We start from the raw sequence: 27,424 nt of genomic DNA on the forward strand, positions 1-27,424 counted from the left end.
ATGCGCCACAGGGTTAATACCATGCATTCGTAATATCCAGGTCATCTTTAGAAAACTGGGCCTGAACCTAGGTCAAGATTATCCACTGTCAGCTTCCTCATTTAACTTTGATTGAGGTCGGTTCAGTTTTGAATCTGTCGCAGTACATCGAAACGCGTTGACTTCTTAATACTTTCATTTATAAAACCCTGGTCGTCTCTAGAAAACTGGGCGTGAGCAAAGGTGGTCAACTCCCTTGTTTAACTTTGATCGAGGACGGTGCACCAGAATTTTGCGTGAAGTAAGGTTAAAAGCCAACGTTATAGCTGTTATAGCTGTTAACTTTTAATTGAGATTGGTGCAATGAGCTGTACAGTATGGTTTGCCGAGCTATTCTGTAGATGATGGGTATTGTGACATGAAATGGTCTGTCAGTGGCACTTACCGGCAGTTGTTACCTCCTGCGCTACAGCGGCAGCGCGAAGTGGGTCTCCTCGTCATCGTGCTCGCAGGTAGCCGGCAGCAAGGCGTGCTGTCTTATCACGGGACAATTCAATTACTGCAGCAGCTAGCGGGGGCTGCCGGCCGTAGTTACGAGGGCCGCCGCCGGGACGTGCTAAGGGGTGATTATTAATTACGGCACGGCACGGGCCACGCCGCCGGCTGCGACGTTGCCAAGCTGCCGTCTATTCCACATACCCGCACTCCACTCCCCTCTGCTCTCGTCAGCCGAAATTCGCCCACGTTCGTGCATCGGTACAGGAGCAAACGGCACCTCAGTCACTTCGCAGATATTGCAGCTCACCATGCATCAACAAATAAGGAGCAAACATGAAACAGTCTCTCGAAAAGGTAAGTCTTCCGGTCCATATTGTATACCAGTCCGACTCCTTTCAGAGTGCTGATACAATAGCTCCATGCCCAGTGAACATATACGAGGGTTGCCCAGAAAGTAATGCACCGCATTTTTTTCTTCGACTATTCTTTATTGAACATAATGAGGATTAAGCTCACGAAAGAATGGTCTTTTATCTACACACCTTGTTTTTCCACTTAATCTCCATCCCGTTCCATGGCCTTTCTCCAGCGCGGGAGGACGACGGTTCAATCCCGCGTCCGACCATCCTGAATTAGGTTTTCCGTGATTTCCCTAAATCGCTCCGTGCAAATGCCGGGATGGTTCCTTTCAAAGGGCACGGCCGACATCCTCCCCCGTCCTTCCCTAATCCGATGAGACTGATGACCTCGCTGTCTGGTCTCCTTCCCCCAAACAACCAACCAGTCAACCTTACTCCAGCGCGAAACAACTGTGTGTATGCCCTGTCGGTACCTGTCCCTGTTCTAGTGGCGGAGCCAGTGCTTCACTGTGTGAATCACCTCCCCATCGTCCTCAAAATATCTTCCACGAATGGCATCCTTTAATGGCCCAAGCAAGTGGGCTAGGTCAGGGCTGTAGGATGGGTGGAGTAACACTGTCCAACCCTGTTTTGCGATGTGTTCGGCAGTCCTCAGACTTGTGTGGGGCCGAGCGCTATCGTGTTGCAGAAAAAATTTCCTGCGTGGTTGTGGCGCCGAAGTCGCCGGAAGCGCGTCTTGGGTCTTGTTAATGTGTTGACATATGCTTCTGAATTAATGGTGCCGCCTCTTGGCACCACATCAACGAGAATCACACCTTCGCCGTCCCAGAACACGGTGATCATGACCTTAACGGCGGAAGCAGTTGCTTTGAATTTTTTCTTCTGTGGGGAGTGGGAATGGCGCCATTCCATCATTATCGTTTTGTTTCGAGCTCAATATGGTGGACGCAGATTTCATCACATGTCACAATCCGCTACAAGAAGGCCTTCCCCTCAGCTTCAAAACGTTGCAAGAAATCAAGGCAAATGTATTTTCTGTGCGATTTGTGATACACCGTTCGACACCGCGCTACTCATATTGTACACACTGTTGAATATCTAAGTGTGGATAATTGTATCCACACTTGCTTTGCTGATTGACAAATGCAGCGGCAATTGCCGAGTCGTAATGCGTCTGTTCTCACGAATGAGAACATCAGCTCACTCCATGTCGAGTGTGACAGCCGTGGATGGTCTCCCCGACCGCTGCAGATCGCAGAGCTCCGCCGAACCGCCTTCTGATGACCTCACCCTCCATGCCCAGCGACCAACTGTACTTCTGTAGACAGCAGATGCGCCATAGACTTTGCACAAGGGTTTGTGAATATTTCACACAATTTTTTTCTCTGCAGTGAGAAATTCAATGACGGCACGTTGCTTGTAAGGCAACGGCTTTGTCGCAGTGGATACGCCGGTTACCGTCAGATCACCAAAGTTAAGCGCTGTCGGGCGTGGCCGGCACTTGGATGGGTGACCATCTGGGTCGCCATGCGCTGTTGCCATTTTCCGGGGTGCGCTCAGCGTCGTGATGCCAATTGAGAAGCAACTCGACTGACTAGTAGCGGCTCCGGTCAAAGAAAACCATCAAACGATCGTGAGAGCGGTGTGCTGACCACACGCCCCTCCTATCCGCATTCTCAACCGAGGATGAAACGGCGGTCGGATTGTCCCAATGGGCCACCTGTGGCCTGAAGACGGAGTGCTTTTTTAAGTTGCTTATAACGTATCCGCAGACGCCATTTAGAAACTGTCCTGCAGCTACACTATCGGTCGGAAGTGACGGAAACTTGACGCGCTCCCTCAGGAGACTTCAAACGTTGTTTTCGCCAGAGGAAAAAATAAAAAATTAAAAAATGCGGTCCATTACTTTCTGGGCAACCCTCGTACAACTGCTCGCTCGTTGAATGATCCGAACCCAAAGACTGGGAAGTTGCACAAGTCACATCAACATCTAAAACAGGAGTAATCTGCTGAATTCCACACCCTGTAGGATTTTTATGAACATATACTGTTTTCGAACATTATGAGTTATCTCGAAGAAGACGCTTTATTGGCTAACAGCCAACACGGCTCTGGCTCTGAGGACTATGTTACTTAACAGCTGACGTCATCAGTCCCCTAGAACTTAGAACTAGTTAAACCTAACTAACCTAAGAACATCACACACACCCATGCGCGAGGCAGGATTCGAACCTGCGAACGTAGCGGTCGCGCAGTTCCAGACTGACGCGCCTAGAACCGCTCGGCCACTTTGGCCGGCAACAGCCAACAGGGATTGAGAGAATATCGTTTTTATGAGACATAACTAGCTGTCTATTCTCATGAGACAGTGAGTGCTACTGGCAGAGGATGTCAAACTGATGCCATGTTTTTAAATTTTCAAAAGGCTTTTGACATCGTTCCTCCCAAGCGATTCTAATCAAATGCGTACGTACGGATGGGCGTCTTAGTTATGCCACTGGATCAGTGATTTTCTCTCACAAAGGTAACGGTTCGTGCTAACTGACGGAAATTCATTGAGTAAAACGAAAGTAGTATCTAGCGTTCCCAAAGAATGTGCTATAACTCGTGTGTTGTTCCTGATCTGTACAAACGATTTAGGAGGTAATCTGAGCAGCCCTCTTAGGTACTTAGCTCATGATGGTGTCATTTAATGTCTAGTAAAGACATCAGAATATCTTAACAAACTGCAAAATGACATAGACAAGGTATCTCTAAGGTGAGAAAAGTGATAATTATCTCAAAATAAGGAAAATTGTGAGGTCATTCACATGAATGCTACAAGGAATCCTCTAAATTTCCATTGCAGGATGAAACAAACAATTACATTGTTAGGGATTACAATTACGAATAACTTAAATTGGAACGACGACGTAGATAATGCTGTGGGGAGCAAACCAAAGACTGCAGTTTATAGGCAGAACATTTGGAAAATGCCAAAGGTCTGCTACAGAGACTGCTTGCACTCTGCTTGTCTGCCCTCTTCCTGAGTAGTACTATGGGTCCGTGGAAACGGCATCAGAGAGGATTGACAAAGGACATCGAAAAAGTTCAAAGAAAGGCAGATAGCTTGTATTATCACGAAATAGGGGAGAGAGAGTCACGGATGTGATACGCGAATTGGGGTGGCAATCATTGAAACAAACGCGATTTTCGTTGCACCAGGACCTTCTCATGAAATTTCAATCACCAGCTTTGTCCTTGGAATGTGAAAATATTTTCTTGGCGCCCACTTGCATAGGGAGGAAGCATCATTATAATAAAATGAAAGAAATCAGAGCTCGCAAGGAAAAAATTAAGTTTTCGTTTTTCCTGTGCTTTCTTCGAGAGTGGAACGTTGGAAATAGCGTGAAGGAGATACGATTAACCCATCCTTACTGTCACTGAGGATAGCAATGTCATCGGCGGATCTTACCGCTGATAGTTTTTCACCCTCAAGTTTAATCCCACTCTTCAACATTACAAAAAAGCAAAGACTTAATCATATCAGCGGTATTTTCGTCGTCGTTCTAAAGTCAGGGATGCCTTTATGTCCAGGCCAAGAGTCCAACAAAAGCAATGAATTATTATCTGCAAATTGTAAGAAATCGTTTCGGATGTCCTTTTTTCACATTTATGGTGCTAGTTTGCGCTGATGTTCCTGAATACAGAGATAAAGTTGTGGAAACAGTAATCCACTGATACTTATCACTGGCATTTTTCTATACGAATGCCTCAAAACATTCATCGACTGCACAAGTGATTCTGTCTTTTTTTTCGCTCAGGCGATAACAAGAAGCTTTAAAAAAATGGCTCTGAGCACTATGGGACTTAACAGCTGAGGTCATCAGTCCCCTAGAACTTAGAACTATTTAAACCTAACTAAGCTAAGGACATCACACACATCCATGCTTAAGGCAGGATTCGAACCTGCGACCGTAGCGGTCGCGCAATTCCAGACTTCAGCGCCTAGAACCGCTCGGCCACCCCGGCCGCCCAAGAAGCTTCATCTTCGCGTCAACTACGGATTTCTCTATAGTATTACTTGTTAATGACATCTTTATACACTTACTTGAGGTAAACTGCGGAATTTTGCGAATGACTTTTCCGTATAATTTCCTGATCTATTGAACCATATCGAAAAAAAACGTGTAAATCAGTAATGTTCATCTCACTTGCAGTTCAGAGTTACGAATTCGTCTATACACGGTGCACCCTTTCCTTCAACATGCCAGTGCGAGACACACACGAGCGCTGCGACATCTACAGCAATCTGACGCCTTGGGTTCACTGCTATCGATCATCTTCCATAGAGTCCCGACTTAGCCCCATCTGGTTTTTATTTGTCTCCATATCTTTAAATAACACCTTAGAGGACTTGATAGTGATGACGCGGTGCAAGCAGAGGTGAAGTAGTGACTCCGCCGACAAAGTCAAACATTCTATAGTGACGAGACCAAGATACTGGTCTTCCATTGTGAAAATTTGTTTCTTATCAGGGAGGCTATCTTGAGAAATAAATATGTAGACATAAAGAATGAAGATATAGAAAGTTAGTAACGTTTGGTTTATTTGAAATGCTTTAGGAGTTTTCACATTAAAAATTCGGAGATATTACACTACTGGCCATTAAAATTGCTATACCAAGTAGAAATGCAGATGATTACGGGCATTCATTGGACAAATATATTGTTCTAGAACTGACATGTGATTACATTTTCACGCAATTTGGGAGCATAGATCCTGAGAAATCAGTATCCAGAACAACCACCTCTGGCCGTAATAACGGCCTTGATACGCCTGGGCATTGAGTCAAACAGAGCTTGGATGGAGTGTACAGGTACAGCTGCCCAAGCAGCTTCAACACGATACCACACTTCATCAAGAGTAGTGACTGGCGTATTGTGACGAACCAGTTGCTCGACCACTATTGACCAGACGTTTTCAATTTTGAGGGATCTGGAGCATGTGCTGGCCAGGGCAGCAGCAGAACATTTTCTGTATCCAGAAAGGCCCGTACAGGACATGCAACATGCGGTCGTGCATTATCCTGCTGAAATGTAGGGTTTCGCAGGGAACGATTGAAGGGTATAGCCATGGGTCGTAACAGATCTGAAATGTACCGTCCACTGTTCAAAGTGCCGTCAATGCGAATGAGAGGTGACCGAGACGTGTAACCAATGGTACCCCATACCATAACGCCGGGTGATACACCAGTATGGCGATGACGAATACACGCTTCCAATGTGCGTTCACCGCGATGTCGCCAAACACGGATGCGACCATCATGATGCTGTAAACAGAACCTGGATTCATCCGAAAAAATGACATTTTGCCATTCGTGCACCCAGGTTTGTCGTTGAGTACACCATCGCAGGAGCTCCTGTCTGTGATGCAGCGTCAAGGGTAACCGCAGCCATGGTCTCCGAGCTGATAGTTCATGCTGCTGCAAACGTCGTCGAACTGTTCGTGGAGATGGTTGTTGTCTTGCAAACGTCCCCATTTGTTGACCCAGAGATCGAGACGTGGCTCCACGATCCGTTACAGATATACGGATAAGATGCCTGTCATCTCGACTGCTAGTGATACGAGGCCGTTGGGATCCAGCACGGCGTTCCGTATTACCCTCCTGAACCCACCGATTCCATATTCTGCTAACAGTCATTGGATCTCGACGAAGGCGAACAGAAATGTCGCGATACGATGAAGCGTAAACGCGATAGGCTAGAATCCGACCTTTATCAAAGTCGGAAACGTGATGGTACGCATTTGTCCTCCTTACACGAGGCATCACAACAACGTTTCACCAGGCAACGCCAGTCAAATGCTGTTTGTGTATGAGAAATTGGTTGGAAACTTTTCTCATGTCAGCATATTGTAGATGTCTCCACCGTCGCCAACCTTGTGTGAATGCTCTGTAAAGCTAATCATTTGTATATCACAGCATCTTCTTCCTGTCGGTTAAATTTCGCGTCTGTAGCCCGTCATCGTCGTGGTGTAGCAATTTTAATGGCCATTTGTGTAGTATTCAGAATACCCTCTACAAGTGACCTGGAAAATAGTTAATGCAGCTTAAGATAAGCCGGCCGCCTTACATTACCCGCATTTAGGCTAGGTTATGTAAGTTGGGTGCTTGAAATATTTTATGTCAGTTTTATTTTTATGACTATGCGCAAGCTTCGTCGCCGGACTGACTTGTTTGGCAGAATACGCGGTGCTCTACTTGAACGGCAGGTTGCGGGATTAGAGTAGGAGTTCGCGGCATTCTTCCTCGACCTCTCTGAGTTCCGGAGTTCATGTCTGCCCTCCGTCGCGCCTCAGCTCGTGGAGAGCCCGGCAGTTCTTTCCGATCAGAGCCCACCGGCGTGTGCGGAAGGAGTTCGCACCGTGAGGCGACGGGCCGCAGATAATGGCTACACTCTGTGAATCCGGCCATTAATCATTTCGCGGGCGCCAGCGATGGCTGCAGTTCGGCGGAAAAGATGCGCCTAATCCAGCGAGGGTCGGCGCGGAGTCTTTTGCGAGCATTATGCGCTGTAGATAAGAGGGGAGGGGGTGGCGGGGGGGGGGGGGCTCCTTTCAAGGCCGCCCCTACCCTCCCGTCTCTGCGCCAATCTAGATGGATGCCCGCCCCTGCTGGTCCGGGATTACACCCTGTCTAATCAATTACGGTAACCGGCCCTCAGATGGGCTATCCTGCACCCCCTCTCCCTCTCTGTGCCGTCATACCAGGGCCAAAGCGCTCCTTCCTCACACCCGTCAATACTCGTGGACGGCGGCGGCTGCCCTTCGGGTCTGCTGATTGCCTATGGTTGAAGACGTCGTAAGAAAGGCAGCTTGGTCGTTAGGTACGAACCAGATACCTCTAAGATCTCTGCACTTTCCTCACGGAACTTTGTACTTTACATTGAAAACTGACTTCGCAGCGAGATCTTTAAAGAGTTTCGCAAGTTTCCAGGCGTGGGCATCGCGTTTTAAATCGATCAACGAAACTTCTCGTTGCCATTACAACGTTCTTCGCCGTGATGCATTTGATTTGATACGTCACCTTTTTTTCCGGTGCATTAGAAACAGAACGCCTATTACCTGCTAATACAGTGCAACACTCATTACGCTAGTTAAACCAGATTTACAATGAATATGTACGGTGGATCAACGACTGTGGATGGTGCTCCACAAAGACTGAGTGTGGTTTTCAGGCGATTTTCCACACTCTTTTAGCCAAATTCTGGGCTGGTTTCCAATTTCCGCCTGGTTTAATACGGTACATCAACAGTTAAAACACCATCACACATAGAATGAAGTTCACACGTTTCACGGACAGGTGCCGCACATGTCCCCCGTCCCTTAGGTAGCTGTCGGCTGTGGTGGCAGGAAGGGCATCCGACGAAAAAAAAAATTGCCAAAGCCGGAGTACATCTACATCTACCTGATTACTTTGCAATTCATAATTAAGGCCTGTCAGAGGGAACATCGAACCACCTTCAGGCTATTTCTCTAGCTCTCCACTCTCGAACAGCGAGCGGGAAAAACTAACACTTTAATCTTTCTCTCTTATTTTATTATGTCCTGTCGCATGCATCATCATCTGCACCATCATCATCTCCTTCCTCTTAACTAGTGTGGCTTCCGTCCCTCTTTCTCTGCTTATGAGCAACTCCGAACATGACCCACCTCTTATCCCCACAGTAAATCCGCTATCTTTGTCTCCCTTGGCCTGATGAAAGCCGACGACCACTCATGGCATTCAGGTCTCCTTTTCAAGCACCACACGTATGAATTTCCCATCAATCGTATCCGTCTTATTGCATCCTTCCTCTCCAGTCGCCCGTCCTATGGCCTTGTTAACAACACCAATTCCCATACCTTCCACACCAACTGCAGGAGTGCCTCAAGGTTCCGTTCTCTCCCCCCTCCTTTACCTCATATACGCTGCTGATATGTCAAACCACCTCCTCCCATCCACCTCCTTCAGTATACTGATGAGACCGCTTTCCTCGTTCTCTGTCCTACCCTCCAGAAATCCCAACGATCCCTCCAAATCCCCGTCAATCAGTTTACCTTCTAGTGTAGCCAATGGCTGTTTAAGATCAACCCCTCCAAAACCCGGGCAATAATTACACGACGCACTATCCGTACTTTCCATCTCCATTACTTCTGCCTCACCCCTTATGACCGTCCCATTCAGCTAACGAACACACTAAAGTGCCTTGGACTAACCTTTGACCGGCAACTAACATCGAAACCCCTACTAACCATCCGACAGAAAGGCCACAGTAGATTATAAAAACTAAAAATACTAACTGCCCGAACATGGGGACTACACCCCTCCACTGTTCTTCACATGTACAAATCCCTAATTCACACAATGTTATGTAAATGTTGCAGGGATATTCGCACCTCCCAAGTTCTCTAGATCCACGATTACCATGCACTCCGCCACGTTTTCTACATCCGTTTTCCTTCCCCCACAAGGATCCTTTACCAACTCATGACATTCCCGCCTCTCCTCACTCACACTGAATAGCTCCAAACAATCTATACCATCCGCAAAGTCGACTCCAATAATCCTATCGTTTCCTCTCTGTTTTCCCAATCCTCTTACGCTCCAAGCCTTTACCAACACATTCCACCAACCCTCCACCTACACACTCAACATATGCTCTCCTAAAGAAGCTTCAACCATCTTCCCCTCCTCTAACGTGAACTCTGTCCCGACATTTATCCATCCTACCAGCTATAGGTCCACCTCATTGAATCCACCTTAGCTTAGTAGGACTTCCTCTCTTACCCCTCCCCACTCATCCTTACCCCCTTTCTTCCCTTCTGATCTTCTTTCCAAACCCCCTTTTCCCAACAGATATTAGTGTCACCAATTCTACTGTGTACTCCACCCCCTCTTCTGTCCCAACATCCTTCCAATTTCTAGAGACAGAAAAGTGCTTCTTTTACATATCCGTGTTTCTGCAACGCGCTATAAACTTTTTAAATTTGCGCATTTTGTCTATGATTTTACTTTTTATTATTGCTGATTTCAACTGCCAGTGCAAAAAGTCATTCGTCCTATATCTAAATCTTCCATTTTATTTTTTACCCTTAAAAAGTTTTAAGTTTAGTGAAAATATCTCCGCTGACTGTTTCTTGTTTTTTCATATAATTTATCATTCTGCTGCCCATTGGCTGAAGAGCGGATTTCGTGTACCACTGACAGCCCAAAACTACTCCCCCCCCCTCTCCCCCCCCCCCCCCCCCCCCCCCCCACCGAATATGAGGCGAAGGGCATGAAATAACAACAAAGAAAACAATGGTTATGATGATCATTCCTTTCTGTGTAGATGGGCCCCAGCAGAATATTTTCACGCTCTGAGGAGAAAGCAGGTGATTGAAATGTCATTAGAAGATCCTGCCGCAACGAAAAACGCATTTGTTTTAATGATTACCACTCCAATTCAAGTATCATATCCGCGGTGCTCTCTCATCTATTTCGCGATAGTACAAGAAGAGCTGCCCTTCTTTGAACTTTTTCGATGTCCTCTGTCGGTCCTGTCGGATGCGGACCCCACACCGCACAGCAGTGCTTCAGAAGAAGGAAGACAAGTGCGGTGTGAGCAGTCTCTTTAGTAGAACTGTTGCATTTTTTAAGGGTTCCACCAATAAATCGTAGTCTTTGATTTTCTTTACCCACAACATTATCTATGCGATCGTTCCAGTTTAAATTGTTCTTAATTGTAATCTCTAAGTATTTAGTTGAATTATAATATTTAGATTCGTGTGATTTTAAGTGTAACCGAATTATGCGAATTCCTTTTGGTACTCATGTGGATGACTTCACACTTTTCATTCTTTAGCGTCAGCTGGCACTTTTCGCACCACACAGATATCTTGTCTAAACGTCTTTCAAAATTGTTATGGTAATCTGATTACTTTATAAGTCGTCAAATGGCAGCATCACCTGTAAATAATGTAAAGAGTGCTACTCAGATTCTCTTCTAAACCGCTTATATAGATCAGGAGTAGCCGCGCGGTCAAGGGTGCCTTGCCACGGTTCGCGCGGCTGCCCCTGGCGGAGGTTCGAGTCCTCCCTCGGGCATGGGTGTGTGTGCTGCACTTATTGTAAGTTAGTTTAAGTTAGATTAAGTAGTGTGTAAGCCTAGGGACCGGTGACCTCAGCAGTTCGGTCCCGTAGGAACTTACCACAAATTTCCACTTAACACCTATTTCCTTTCTTGAGCAGTATTGTGACCTGTGAAACTTAGTTACAGGTTGTATACGATTTCTTAGTATGGATCTACTATATCAGCATATTCTGAGTGGAAGCTGAGTGGTATACAATCAGGAGCGGAGATCTTACCTTTATTAAGTGATTAAAGCTGCTTCGCTGCACCGAGGATATCAACGTGTAACAAATAGCTACTCATGTTGGGAGTTATTTAGCCTACTTAACCATCTTATTTGGCGAAGGAATTTCGCAAAACGGTATTTAGTAGTACTGTTTTAGTGGCACTGTCATTAGTAAAATCACCAGTATTGTCACGCAGTGAAGGTATTTTTTGAGTCTTTCCGCTGTTGGTCTTTAGACACGTCCAGAATCTCAAGACCGATATTCGTCGTGGAAAGGATTAAAAGCATCTCGTGTTGAAGATAGCGCTACATTTAGATCTTCTCTAAAATTTCGCCAATTTTGAGGATTTTGCTTTATTTTTAAATTAACGTTCTTTTTTCGTTGCTTCTGCAACAGTGTTCCAACCTGTTTAGTGTATAGCGGAGGGCGACACATTTATGTTTCCGGTAAATAGAACGAGAAAAGTTGAAAAAGACGGTCTCTATCTTCGTCTTCTCCTTGTATTTAACGTGACGGATAGCGGCCAGCGTGGAGATTGAGACTGATTAATAAAAATAAAAACGGAGAATTGCTTATTTGCTTTATGCTGGTCCATTTTGGGAAAGATCGATAGGCACCTACGGAAATATGGGATCCCGTAAATTTAGCTTCAGTCAACAAATATAAAAAGACCTCTTTGTAATGTTGAATGATTATAGCACTCCGAAGGCCGGGCGTGCACCGCATTTCCCGCCAATATGGCATGTCTTACATGAGGTAGACTATCACGGAAGTTTACGAGATATGCAAGGGACATTAGCGGCACGTCCGCCTTAAACAACAAAGCAAATCTGCTGTCACCGGGCATATCCATGAAGACGAGTATGAATGAGATTAGTTTCGCGGAACCAACCCCAAGTTTCTGGGACAGCCTAATTAAAGGGTTTAGAATAGTTTACTTGGTAGCCGCTGCACAACAACACGGAGGCATGATGTTCCGGTAGCTGGAGCCATTTCTTGCCACGGTTATGTTGTGCGTAGCAACTGCACGCGGCCAAAACTGCTAACGACCCTCTAATTACAAGGCTACCTCTTCACTATCAGATGGGCCGAGCTGTTTCCCCACCTACTTGTCTGCTACGCCTTCCCTCTTTACACAGTATCCTCCCTCTCTCGGAACTGCTCCTGGCTTATCTGTATTGTAGCAACTGCCTTTTGTTCTGGCTTTTTTTCCTGGATCACACTCCTTCCACCATTCCTGCCTACACTTTCTCCCGCTGCATGTAGCACAGAAGGTAAGAACTTGTGGGGAAAATGCCTCGAAGTCATTTTTCTGTGAGCAGTTCCTCTTTAACACTTACTGAATTTGCCAGCACGGGTATAAAAATTCCACGCGAATAAAATGCTTTTTATTACTTTTTTCGGTGGGCGTTTTGTAACGTGCAGGTGCTAAACTCGGTACAGCGATATGAGCGAAATCGGGACTGGATCCTCACATGAGATCAACAAGTGTTGGAAAATTAAATTTCCTGGCAGGGTAAGTGGCTAGAAGCTCTGGAGATCTGATGCTAGAAAATGATGTTGAAGATTAGCTGGAGAGATAGAGTTAGTAGTGAGGAAGTACTGGGAAGAACACGGGAAACCACATCTGCGTGGATGCACATCCAAACAAGAAGAGACAAACTCGTAGGACGAATTTTAATACACGATACATCACTGGAGTAATAGCAGAAGGAGCTGTCGAGGGAAGAAATTTCCTGGGACTAACAGTGAAGTCATACATGATACAGATTAAGACGGATGTGGGGTGCGATACGAATGCGGAAATGAAAAGTAAGGCAGACAGTAGAGTGTAATGACATACTGCAGCAAACGAACTATCTTATTATCCGCAATTTAGCTGTGAAATTTGGATTTTGATCATCACCTGTTGTGTTTTCCGTCGTTCCTTAAATTCTTCTGAGTTCTTCGAGTGTTATCTGTCTGTCCAACTACATGGAAGGGTATTTGTGTAGTGTCATACGCGTTTCGCTTCTTTTTATTTATGAAGCGTCTTCGGTGACATGTAATACATGTGTGTTTTATATATACAGCGTGTTAGAAGTATAAACGCAGATATTTTTATTGGTAACTGAGGACGATGTACCGGACAACATCACATCAGTACTTAATTCATTTGCAGTCTACGAGTTACAGCTATTAAGAGTAGTATGTTTTTAGGTGGATAGTACCTCCAAGTACTTGTGGCAAGGGCAGGCCACTAATGCTTATTTTTCTCCTGGTCAGCGGGTTAGTTGTTAAAGTGCGGACACACAGACACAAAACGCTTAGTCTATACAGATAGGTGTAATACACTTACTAGTGCAGTGACGATCGTGTTGAAAACATTTGGTAGTAAATTATGTGCCGTGTTTGCGAGAAAACTGTTAGACGCAGAGATAGGACAACTTACACGCTGAACTAGGTACTTATTAAGGTACTAACGATCACAGTATCCACAAATCTACACTAACATCCAATATATTAATTGCTTTGTATAGTGATTCCCAATAAGTTTCTATAATTCTATGTAAAAGTGATTTTTTCTTTCTCTTAGATAACATACTACTTTTTGGAGAGGAAGTCTCGTAAAGTTCTGCTTACTGTTTTGTGACCTTACTATGCTAGATCTGTCGTCCTCGAGTAGTAGTTACTTGCCCTGCGTACACCAGAATGCCAAATTTTCGCCGCTTTCGATCACATTTCTTCGGTAGAACACTTCTCTTTCACGCTTTCACAGTGTGTTAGTCGTATGTGTTTACTGCATATTATGTTTCGAGCCGTCGCTGTGTGTTCGTCTTTTATTTGAGTTGTGTTGTCTGTGTAAAGTTAGATATGGGTTTGCTTCTTAAGTGATGTGGGATCTGCTCTGGGGAAAAAGGAGAAATTTGAGTGGACGGAATCTTTGTTTTTGTTTCAGTGGCTAACACGATTAGTGAGTTGTTGCTTACAAGGGGTGAAAGGGGGGGGGGACAAAATAGTGAAACACCACAAACACAACACATTGCTAAGACTAATACGGTATAGAAAAACCGTTGGCATTCAAAATAGCTACCACACGTCTCGGACAAATACAGTTTTTGCGTGGTTTTCAAGGGTATCTTATGCTATATTTTCCGCATAGAAGTGGCAAGTGCATAATTGAGGTGAATAGCTGTCACGTATCTTTCGCTCTAAAGTAAACCGCAGACTTATATCATTGCATCACTGTGCAGCATGTAGATCAAGAAATCAACGTCATAAATGTTGAGCTGCATGAAAATGAAACTTTAGGATAAATTTCGCTTGAGATACAGGTGAAATACGTATACAAATATGTGAGAGATATGTTAAATACATGTGCGTACGCGGGGAAGCCACGGGAAGAAAGCTGATTTTGAACCGCTGGAATGATTTCATCCTAATTTGATTCACAAGTTAGTAACGATCTGGAAAGAAATACTTTCGTAGTAAGAACTGGAACGTCCCCTTAGAAAAATTGTACATGACTGTGCTTAAACTGACACACAATATTTTTTTAGCGCAACTCAATCTGAATTTCAGTAATCCCTACAAGAGAATGGCCCTGACAAAATTAACCTATACGTTTCACAAATCACTTACCTCACAGAAATCTTGGTAACTTGAACTACTGCAACACAGCGAGCGCCACTACTGCCAGCTAAATAAAAGATTCGAACTACTGAAGGCACTAACTACTGATAGGCATAGTTAGCAAATGAAAGACTTTGATAGAGAACATACAATGTATTTACCTTAATAGTGTTCAAAAGTCATAAATATATATCAGTTCATGACATCCAGTCTTACAAATTTCAAAACTCCGCCATTTCTCTCCCCACATCCACCACTGCTGGCGGCTCACCTCCAACTGCGCAACGCTACGTGCTGTTAACATCCAGCTGCCCAACACTACAATGGCGAGTAATACAACAATGCCAACCAGCCATTGACTGCACACAGCACAGCCAGTGATTTTCATACAGAGCGCTATGTGGCGTTACCAATATAAAAAACCTAAACAGCCTACTTACATAGCCCCCATGCTCCCCATAAAAAGTTTTACAAATTTGTTTGGGCAGTGGCCAATACAGATTTGAAAACATTTTTCATAATCTTAATTAAAATAACAAAGAAATCAAATGCACGCACTTATTGATACAATGTTGGTCAAAATCTAAAATTTTCACAGTCCATAAAGGCAGTCCTGATCATTCATTTCTCTCAAAGTCTGAGCAGTAAAAGACAATGCACACGGAAGTAGTGGAATTCCATGTAGTCTTGAAGAAGTAGTGTGTTCCTTCCAACGGAAAGACAGCGCTGACTCTTGACTTGCAGACAGATAATGGGCCACAACAGAGCAAACCCACAGCAGAGTCAGTCGAAGTTTTGAAGAATATTGGTAGGTAGGTCATCACAGAGCAGAACCACTGTAGTCCTCGTAGAAATTATGGTATTGGTGGGCCACCAGAGGTGCAGACCCATTGCAATCCTTGTAGAAATAATGGTATTGGTGGGCCATCGAAGGTGCAGACCCACTTCAGTCCTTGTAGAGACGGCCAGCAGCCATCTGTTGCGACTGTGCAGGTGCACAATCACCATCGAAGAGTCTTGTACTATATAGCAAGTCCATAAACCACCACTTGTGCACTCACAAAAATGTCCTTAGAACCAGCAATGCTGTTATCCAGTCCCTTGCTGAATTATCAACACACGTGCAAACACTAAGAGTCCCAACTTCTCACATATTGGGCATTTACTATGACCAAGAGAAATGTGTGCAGTGAAATGTAACTTACAAGTTACTTAATTTGATGAACTGATGTCAATTACAATTTTATAACATGAGAATACAATTACAAAGGTACAGAAAACATCATTAAAACATAATAATAATACAGATAACATTTGTAGTAATACGGGCTTTACAAAAGAATATAAATAAACATATACACCAGTGTTACAGGAATTATGACATACGTAAATACATAAAAGGTCTCAATAACTTTCGAAACATCAACTTCACACACGAGCATTAAAATAAAACAGAACAGAATAAAAAATGTCTAAACATATTTACAAAGTAAATAACATAGTATTTGAAAAATTCTACAACATAAATCTTATTAGCTAAACACATAAAGACAGGAAAAACATAAATATAGAAGAGTACACAAACACATAGCAGAATAACACAAGAGGAAATGGCAGGGTTTGTTTTCAGTGTAACATTTGGTACTGTAGTCCAACCCAAAACTTCATTCCATAGATCTTTCGTCTTATTTCAACATTTGTTTCCGCCAAAAAAAACCTATCCAAGCATGCTTTCTGTATTTATATGTTCACATATTTCTTACCGCATTATTTATTTTCCATTATCTTACCTCATCATTTATTTGCAAGAAAATCCTACCTAAATCTGTTGTCCATAAACCATATTTTTTGGTCATATCCTCTTTCAAAATACTTTTTTGGCCAAACCATTTTCTTATAGCTTCTCAATGCATTTCTTCCAATTCATCGCAACTCGTTCTCATATATAGTCTACCCCCTCCTAATCTAACTTAAATCTACTGAGCTCAGATGCTAAACTAAGGGACAAGGCAAGGCAGCAACACAAAATAATTAATACAAACAGCAATGAAACAAAATGGACATTGGCAAAGCAAGCAGCATAAATTAGCAAAGCAAATGCAATATTACAACTAATATAAGGCAATGCGCAGCAAAAAAGAAAAAATAATTAGTAGTAAAACTGGCTTAACAGAGTAATACAAAGTGAAATTTAGTAGTACTATGCCTGGGAAACAGCAACAGCAAATGCAATAACTTATATCTAAACATGACAAAGCTCAAGCAGAAAAATATTACACTTAAGATGGTCATGTCTAATACCTATGTCACATCTTAATACTAGAGTGATGCATCACCTTAACTTACACTACTAAAAAGTTACCAGTCATTGACAAAAATTATGTATGCAATTCCTATCTTTTTGTGCTCCCTCATTTTTTTGGAAGTAGATCATAAAATTACTGTTTACAGGATCTGTAAGCATAAAATATCTATATTAGTACATCTATTAAATTTTATTTTAACCAATGCTGCAGTGCAGCTAGAAACTAGATATTAAACGAAATGAGCAATCTCTCAACTAGAAAGACAATAGATGTAAAAAAAAATTTCTCATCATTTCATTAGGCATTTTACTAAATGACATAAATAGAGAGCTCCACAGTATAATCATATGTTTTCAAATTTGAGCGTGTCGTATTTGCGATGCTTTCTACAAAGAAAATGTCAATAGCGAGGATAATGGCCTCCTTTTTTTTCTGCACCTGTGCCTCTGAAAGGCACACACTAATGGCTTTTTTTTCCAGGTGACTGTTGCACAGCTGGGTGCCCACGACGCATAACGTGCAGGTGGTCACTTAACTTTCTTACTGAAACATTTACCACCCCAGTTTGCACTAGAGTGACAGTCTCATGTAAAAAAATTTCACAGGTCGAGAATTTGCGTTACAAATGTGTAGAAACAAAATCCTATAAATATAACAGTGTCCAAAAAATTTTCGTCGGCGTTGTGATACATTTACGCATATACATACATTTCATAATTCTGAAAATACGATTCTCGGTTTCCAACATCCTTTTTCACAAACCAGAATCCGTAACCACTACTCATTATTCCTTGCTTTATTACACATATACATATTCGTAGACACTTCTTCAATATTTCATCATAATAAATACGTAGCATAATCAAATTCCTCATATAGCATCAGCTTATTGATCATAAACATACTGCAACAGCGTAATACACATCGTCATCATAACATCATAAAACCTCAGCCAAAACACAAAATCGTCGTAGCTTCCTCCAATAATTTCAAAACCTAAAAAAAATTCTCTGCTCATTTCAATAGTGTCATCTACCTCAAACGTACTTTAAAAATCATGATCTCATACCAAATACGTCATTCAAAGCTCTTATAGTATCACAGTGGTTCCGAAAAAATACGAACATTTCACAAAGTACAGACAAAATACAATTTCATAAGTGTGAAGTTATCCAACTGTGTAATTAAGTAAACATCTGTCACTGATGTAGTAAAATAAATATTTGTCTCTCTCAGTTAAATGATCAGATAACTGTGTAATTTATGTGTTAGAGATATATGGTACCGATGTGTAAAGTTGCATAAGCAAATACCACATTAGCTAGGGCTCCTTATGCTTGCCAAACACATGCAGCACAGTCAATGATTTTCATACAGAGCGCTACCTGGCGTTACCAATATAAAAAACCTAAACAGCCTACTTACAGAACCACCGGCCTCCTCTTGGGGTGAGCGTGTTACTGTGGAGAGAGAAGGTTGCAAGAGGTGGTGACCAGAGGAAGATCAGGAGGTGGACATAGGAGGAGAAGGAGATGGACTGAGGGCGAGGAGCAGATGGACAAAGAGAGCGGGGACGGAGAGAGAGGCAGAGAGAGAGGCAGGAGGGATGGGAAAAACCGAAACATCAATAGCCGAAGTTATAATATTTTTCGTTTTTTGATAACCTATAGGTTAATTTTCCATAATCACCGTACATTCGTTGTATTAAAGAATGGCACCAATCCTAGTCTGGAAATATTTTTAGGAAGTGATATACCAAAGAAGTTCACTGCTTGATTTGTTTAAAGGATTAAAGATTTCCATTAAACAACAAAAGAGGAAGAAAATTATAGTAAGAGCCATAAATTAAAAATTTGACTGGTTCAAATGGTTCGTATGGCTCTGAGCACTATGCGAATTAACTTCTGAGCTCAACAGTCGCCTAGAACTTAGAACTAACTAAACCTAACTAACTTAAGGACATCACACACATCTATACCCGAGGCAGGATTCGAACTAGCGACCGTAGCGGTCGCTTTGTTCCAGACTGTAGCGCCTAGAACCGCACGGCCACTGTGGCCGGCAAAAATTTGAAAATCCATTCATAGTATAAAATAAAAAGCAGCTGATCTGCTGCAATTGTCCAAATATATCTGCCTTTATCTGCTAGCTGCCCTTAAAAAAAGGACAAATTACCAAATTAACACGAAAAACAGAGTGGCTTGACCTCAGTTTTCACCCTTTAGCAGTGATGATTCGTAATGCCCAACTAGTGGTTCGATCCTCGATTACTACATGATTTTTGAGGAGAGTTACAAAAATTAGAATCAATAGGAGCTTACTAGCACTACTTCGTAATATTCAGCCATTTATCACTAATCGAGAAAAGCAGCGAACGGTGGTTCAAATGGCTCTGAGTACTATGGAAGTTAACATCTGAGGTCATCAATCCCCTAGAACTTAGAACTACTTAAACCTAACTAACCTAAGGACATCAGACACATGCATGCCCGAGGCAGGATTCGAACCTGCGACCGTAGAAGTCGCGCGGTTCCAGAATGAAGCGCCTAGAACCGCTCAGCCGCAACGGCCGGCCAGCGAACAGTGGACGGACTAAGTTTTATTTGCCTACTTAATGTAATATTTTCATTGCGTGTCTCGTGAACCTCAGAGAGCCAAAATTTTTCAATCTTTCCCAGATTTCTAAGTTAATTGCGGGGCATAATGAGAATAAAGAACCGAAAATAGGTTATTTTAGAAACCGACCACATTGAGCGATTTTAATAATTGGGTCAAACTGGCGTGAAAAAAAAAAGACGATATAGCACAAACCCGCATGTTTAATCGATAACCGCCATCCCTAATGGGGAGATAATGGAGGTGGTTGGAGGGGGAGGTCGAGGTGATGGAAAGAGGAAGGCAGTGTAGGAGATGTACCGGGTGATCAAAAAGTCAGTATAAATTTGAAAACTGAATAAATCACGGAATAATGTAGATACAGAGGTACAAATTGACACACATGCTTGGAATGACATGGCGTTTTATTAGAAGCAAAAAAAATAGAAAAGTTTAAAAATGTCCGACAGATGGCGCTTCATTTGATCAGAGTAGCAATAATTAGCATAACAAAGTAAGACAAAGCAAAGATTATGTACTGGACAGGAAATGCTCAATATGTCCACCATCATTCCTCAACAATAGCTGTAGTCGAGGAATGATGTTGTGAACAGCACTGTAAAGCATGTCGTAGTTATGGTGGGGCATTGGCGTCGGATGTTGTCTTTCAGCATCGGTAGAGATGTCGGTCGATCACGATACACTTGCGACTTCAGGTAACCCCAAAGCCAATAATTGCACGGACTGAGGTCTGGGGACCTGGGAGGACAAGCATGACGAAAGTCTCGGCTGAGCACACGATCATTACCAAACGACGCGCGCAAGAGATCTTTGACGCGTCTAGCAATATGGGGTGGAGCGCCATCCTGCATAAACATCCTACGTTCTAGCAGGTGTTTGTGAGCCAGGCTGGGGATGATGCGATTCTGTATCATATCGGCGTACCTCTCACACGTCACGGTAGCAGTTACTGACGTTCTGCTGTCCAGCGCCATCTGTCGGACATTTTGTGAAATTTTTTTTTAGTTCTAATAAAACCCCATGTCATTCCAAGCATGTGAGTCAATTTTTACCTCTCTATCTACATTATTCCGTGGTTTATTAAGTTTTCATATTTATACTGACTTTTTAATCACCCTGTATATAGAGGGGTTTCGGAGGAGATGGACAGAGAGTGGGGAAAGAGGAGGTGTACTAATAGAAGATTAGAATAAATATATAACCGGGCAACGCCGGGCACTTAGCTGGTGTTAAAATGTAAACGTCTGTACTCAAATGTTTTGCAGTGGAGTCCTTCTCGGACGAGCGCCTGCCTGGAGCCACTGCGGGTAGTATACCGCGGGAAGAGAACGGAAGAAGAAGGAAAAGAAGAAGAGGAAGATGCGGCACCAGCAGACAGGAAAGGTGTCCCTAATGCGAGCAAAGACGCTTTCATGGAGGCGTCAGCAGGTCGCCGAGGTATTAGCAACAGCCCGAGAGCGCCAGCCAGCTAGCCAGCGGGGCTTTTTTGTTTGCGGGCCGGCAGTAGAGAGAGAGATGAATGGTGCGGCGGCACGCGAATTCGCGCTTAGAGCGGGATTTGGCCGCGCGGTCCGCCCCGGGGACGCAAAGCCCGCTTAGCGGCACTCCGGGGGATCGGCGGGGGGCCTTAACGAGAGGCGACGTCGCAGAAAACAAGCCGGCCGGGCCGGGGCGGTGGCCTTCTTAAGGAGCTCCCGCGGGAACCGCCACGCAAATGTCGCGGCTCCGGCTCCGCTACCTGCTGGCTCTCCCCCGCTCAGCTCTCGGGTTTCTTAACGGCCGGATCTGATAAGTTCCTCGTTATTCCGGCGTCGCGTGTTTACTGCCCGGCGGTGCGTGCGCGTCTGTATTAGGCGCGTCAGATGCGTGTGCGTCGTTCTCGTGTTGCACTCTCTGCAGGCGGGAGGGAGATAAAAGAGTTTAACGCTTCGTCGGCGCCGTAGGTGGTCTGCTGTTACGTTTATAAATTTACTTATTTGCCAAATATAATTCGGGTTTTAGAGCGACCGTGTTTGCTAAACCAAATGAAAATCATCTTGCCGATAAAGGCGCTCAGTTATTGAATTGTATGTGGATGTACTCTCTTTTCTCTGTTTAAGAAATTAATTAAAAAATGACATTTATGCAGGTTTTCTTTTTTACCAACATGACAGAGTAAAAAGACGGTTCGAGAATTGTTGTGATGACTACGACGGTTAACGTTTTTGTATTAACCAACAACAACTAAATGACTATCAAAGAGAGCATAAAGTTCCAGAAAGTCACCATACACAAAATTTTTCCCTGGCGTAATGCATACCTAAATCCACATCTGCATTATTAATCTAAAATTTTCCCACTATTCCACTCTCGAAAAGCATGCGAAAAAACGGAGACTTAAATCTGATTTCTTTTGTTTTATTGTGATGTTCATTTCTTCCCGTGTAGGTGGGCGCCAACGAAATATTTTATTATTGTGTAGAGAAAGTTGACGATTGAAATTTCGTGAAAAAAATCTCGCGACAAAGACAAATGCCTTTGGTTTAATAATTGCCACACCAATTCGCGTATCATATCTACATCTACATCTACATTTATACTCCGCAAGCCACCCAACTGTGTGTGGTGGAGGGCACTTTACGTGACACTGTCATTACCTCACTTTCCTGTTCCAGTCGCGTATGGTTCGCGGGAAGAACGACTGCCGGAAAGCCTCCTTGCGCGCTCGAATCTCTCTAATTTTACATTCGTGATCTCCTCGGGAGGTATAAGTAGGGGGAAGGAATATATTCGATACCTCATCCAGAAACGCACCCTCTCGAAACCAGAACAGCAAGCTACACCGCGATGCAGAACGCCTCTCTTGCAGAGTGTGCCACTTGAGCTTGCTAAACATCTCCGTAACCGTATCACGCTTACCAAACAACCCTGTGACGAAACGCGCCGCTCTTCTTTGGATCTGCTCTACCTGCTCTGTGAACTCGACCTGATACGGATCCCACAGTGATGATCAATACTCAAGTATAGGTCGAACGAGTGTTTTGTAAGCCACCTCCTTTGTTGATGGACTACATTTTCTAAGAAATCTCAACCTGGCACCCGCCTTACCAACAATTAATTTTATATGGTCATTCCACTTCAAATCGTTCCGTACGCATACTCCCAGATATTTTACAGAAGTAACTGCTACCAGTGTTTGTTCCGCTATCATATAATCATACAATAAAGGATCCTTCTTTCTATGTATTCGCAATACATTACATTTGTCTATGTTAATGGTCAGTTGCCTCTCCGTGGCACTCTATTCCTTATTTTGAGATAACACAAAACGAGATGCACTTCTGTGGAGTTTTTAGAGGCTCTCCGTCAGTCCTATCTGATCCAGATCCCAAACGGGACAGCAGTACTCAAGAAGAGGACGGACTAGGTAGTGTAGGCAGTCTCTTTACTAGATCTGTTGCTTTTTTCTATGTGTTCTGCCAATAAATAGCAGTCTTCGGTTCACTTTCCACACAACAGTATCTATGTGAGTCTTTTTAAGTTATTTGTGATTCTAATCGCGAAGTTATTACCTGAACTGACTTCGCTTAGATTTGTGTGACTTATCGTGCACCGAACTTTAGCCTGTTCCATTTAGTACTCATGTGGATGTCTTCATGCTTTTCATTATTTACAGTCAACTGCAACATTTCGCGCAATACAGATATCTTGTCTAAATCATTTTGCTATTAGTGTTCATCATGAGATGACTTTACAAGACGAAAGGTGGTACAATCATCTGCAAACAATTTAAGAGGGCTGCTCAGGTTGTCTCCTAAATCGTTCATATAGATCAGGAACAGCAGAGATCCTATAATACCTTCTCGGGTAACGCAAGATTTTACTTCTGTTTTAGTCGATGCATTTCCGTCAGTTTATACGAACTGCTACCTCTCTAACAGGAAATGACGATTCCATTCGCTAAACTGAGACGATGTTTCATAGGCACTTGTGAGGAACGGTCTCTAAATCTGTCTTGAAATCTAGAAATAATTAGCTACTTGTGTTTCACAAGAACGATTATTTGTGAACCCGTGCTGAGTATGTGTCAATAGATCGTATTCTTGGTTATATTTGAACACAGTATATGTTCCAGAGTCCTCCTGCAAACCGACGTTAGTGATGTGGATCTATAATTCAATAGATTACCCCTACATGTTAACTGAACTATCCGTCGCTTCTTGGTAGAACAACATTATAATAAATAAAATGCACTAGTTTGGTTTTGTTCTACAGTCTTACTTTTATTGTGTTAACCGGTTTTCGGCATACAAGGCCGTCATCTGGCATTTACTGAGTATTGTCATCAAAGAAGTTTCAATGTTTGTAAACAACATTGAGATATTGAAGCAGAAACACACTGTAAGTAACATCTTTGACAGTGTGGTGCTAATGCAATGTAAAAAAAAAAAAAAAATATTTGAACAGTAAATAAATAAATATTAAAAATGGAGTAGACAGGAAAAAACTTGGAATTTGTTACGTTTCGTGGGTTACCACTTTCACCGACCCTTTCAGTTATTAATACAGTTAACCATTCCCGTGAATTGTACTTGCAGGAAAGCAAATCCATTTTTCCTACCTTCAGTTTTCTGACTGGTTATTTCTAAAGATTTATAAATTATCCATGTGAACGGTTTGTTACCGATATGATGTAACTCAAGTGACACTATACAGTGTGTTGTCGTTCAGTGACGAACTGTCAGCAGCGTTAAGGATGAACGAAATAAATTAAAGAAACAAATTAATTTTTGGATTCATAATACATTATGTAGGGAATATAAATCCACGGTAGCTCGTATGTCATCTCTCCAGAATATTGTACTCACATCATGATACTGTTAAACGATCATCACCAAAGGACTGTAGGCTGGCTGTGGGAGGGGAAAGTCAAGAAATTATTTAAGATGTGTGTGTGTGTGTGTGTGTGTGTGTGTGTGTGTGTGTGTGTGTGTGTGTGTGTGTGTGTGTGTGTGTCTTGATGAGTTTTTGGTTGAAGGAGGCGGAGGTGCTATTTTGACTCTTGCATATAATTGTTAATTCACTTAAATGTTTGTATGTTTAGGGAGATTTCAGTACCATTTTAGTTGCTGCGACGAATGCATCGTCAGAACCGTGTTAATATATTTGTCTTTTTGTCTTGCAGACGGAGCTGTCGCAAAACCTGCAGCAGCTGTCTGAGAAAGCCCGTTCTACCACGGAGTTCATACAGCGGCTCAAGGGCATGAGCGATAAAGTGAACGTGAGTACTCACACTTAACATGCCTCTCATACGATGTACATTCCACTTGTTGAATAGAGGCTCAAATACACTGATGCGCCAAAACATAATAGCCATTTACTCAACAGTGTGTTTGTCCGTTCTTGGAGCACAGTACAGTAGCTATTTTGCGTAGTATTTGTTCGACAGATCCTTGGCATACGGCACCACATTTGTAAGCACAGGCTACGCAGTTTCAGTAAACTATCGGTTGATGATTTGTGGGAACGGAGGTGGAACACTATAGTGACCCAGACATAGTCCAGCATGTTCAGATCAGGCGAATCTGGTGGCCAACACATCAAGTGAGTTCACTGTCACGTTCCTCAAACCACTGTGGCAGGATTCTGGACTTGTGATCCGGACAGTTATCCTGCTGGAAAATGTCAACCCTTTTAGGGAAGGCATCAAGCATTATCGGATACAGGTGGTCCCTAATAATGTTCAATTTGTCCAAAGATGTCCTGGTGTCGTAGATTACTACCACAGGTACCATGGGAGCCCAGAGGGCTATCCCCCTTCACATAATACTTCCCTACCGATCTACTTTTGTGACGTGACTCGTGTTTGAAGTAGCTGTTCGAGTCGACGACAGTCTATCACAGCTTACCTGGACCCAACCATCTATCTGGTGTAATAAGAAAAGTGATTCATTCGACCAGGTGACACGTTTCCATTGATCCATGGTCCAATTTCGCGGATCCCATGTCCATTGCAATCATCTTTGCTATATCACTGGGTCAGCATGAGAAAAGGGGGGTCGTCTACTGCAGACCCCACGTTCAAAATCGGGTCCGATCTCTGTGTTTCGGAACAACCGTGCGTGCACCAGTACTAAACTGTGCTATCATACCTGCCACTGATCACTGCCTATCCTGCTATACCTAGGAGGCAACCTCTACGTTCTGTGATGAGGCGTGGACCGCCAATATCTTGTCACCTGCCCATGGTTTCACTGTCTTTAAACCAGTTTCAACATATGCTCACGACAGTGGCACTTGAGGAGCCAACCAGGATCGTCGTTTCGGAGATGGCCAGTTCCAAGTGTCGAGCCATAACAATCTATCTTGTGTTAAAGTCGCTTATGTCAGTGGATTCTCCTACTCGAGGCCCGTACCGTCGCTAGAATGGTTTTAATCCGTCCACGTTCGATTTTGTGACAGTTGTGCGAGTGACACTTGTGTGGAGATGCAATGTGTTGAGATTTCTGCAGAGTCCAAGATACTACAGGTGGTTTTTCGCTTTCATATTCGTTGGACGTATTTACTCACAACCAAACTGTGACATTTCAACTAACCTAGACCTCTGTCTAAGCTACACATCAGTGTGTTCCGACAACGAGGATTATTGGCTACACCTACTAAAAACCGAACTGTCACATTCTGACCAAACCTAGACCTCTCAGTAAACTGCAATCAGTCTGTCACCACAACCAGGTTTTTTCTTTCACATTCAGTGGCTTCACCAACTAGTAGACTACCTGCATTAAGCCGCTTATCCCAGCAGGAATGTCTGTCCATAGAAATGCCATTCCATAGAAGTAAATTTTCCAAACCCTCTGCTCCGCAAATATGTTTTCATTTCCATTCCCTACTGTGTCACGTGCCCGTAACACCACTATCTGGCGTCATATCTTGCCATGAGAAGTAGTAATTATGTCTTCGCCCAGTGTTGTACGTAATAATAATAGTATAATTTAAAAAAGCTTATGTACTTGGAGAAAGACCGCCAACAGGCGACTTGCTTTCTAGTTTGCCTTCGCTGGATTGTGCGTTATAGTCCATACCGAGAAAAGGCGTTGACTGTGTGTGCCTACCAGGAGAACTGCGCGGAGTTCGAGGCGACGGTGTCCGCGCAGTGCGACGCGCTCATCGAGGCGATCGAGGCGCGGCGCGCTCAGCTGCTGGAGTTCGTGAGGCAGCAGCGGGAGCTGAAGCTGCGGGCGCTGCGCGACCAGGTGTCGGCCTGCACGTGCCGCCTCCAGGGCACCACCGGCCTCCTCCAGTTCTGCATAGAGGCCCTCAAGGAGACCGACTCCGCGGCGTTCCTGCAGGTCAGCATACTGCCAAACTTACTCTGTCTATGTAAAAGTAATGCCTTTATGCTTACGTCTAGATATCATAAACTTTTTTTAATTTGCTAATGCACGATGGCCCTTATTGGTAATATACTGCTGGTAACTGATTTTTCCATCCTGCAGAAGGTAGTTTGCAGAACTGTCTGTTGCTGAGCTGTCTGTTGCCTAACCATCAGTTGCTAAACTGTCTGTTTCTCAACTGCCTGTTTCTCAACCATTTGTTACTCAACTGTCTGTTGCTCAACTGTCTGTTGCCCAACCGTCTGTTGCCCAACCGTCTGTTGCTCAACCGTCTGTTGCTCAACCGTCTGTTGCTCAAACGTCTGTTGCTCAACTGTC

General features: G+C 43.5%; 1 protein-coding gene across 2 annotated transcripts in view; it reads left to right on the forward strand.

Moving 5' to 3' along the window:
• The window catches only part of LOC126278455 (E3 ubiquitin-protein ligase TRIM9), a 712,180-nt gene that overhangs the window by 546,170 nt on the left and 138,586 nt on the right, over positions 1 to 27,424 (forward strand). For both annotated transcript variants that reach the window (XM_049978580.1, XM_049978581.1), the window contains exons 2-3: positions 24,895 to 24,990; positions 26,828 to 27,061. In XM_049978580.1, the coding sequence (XP_049834537.1) occupies positions 24,895 to 24,990; positions 26,828 to 27,061 (330 nt within the window). The remainder of the gene's footprint in view (positions 1 to 24,894; positions 24,991 to 26,827; positions 27,062 to 27,424) is intronic.

The sequence above is a fragment of the Schistocerca gregaria genome, chromosome 6 (genome assembly GCF_023897955.1).
Source record: "Schistocerca gregaria isolate iqSchGreg1 chromosome 6, iqSchGreg1.2, whole genome shotgun sequence".
Lineage (NCBI taxonomy): Eukaryota > Metazoa > Arthropoda > Insecta > Orthoptera > Acrididae > Schistocerca > Schistocerca gregaria.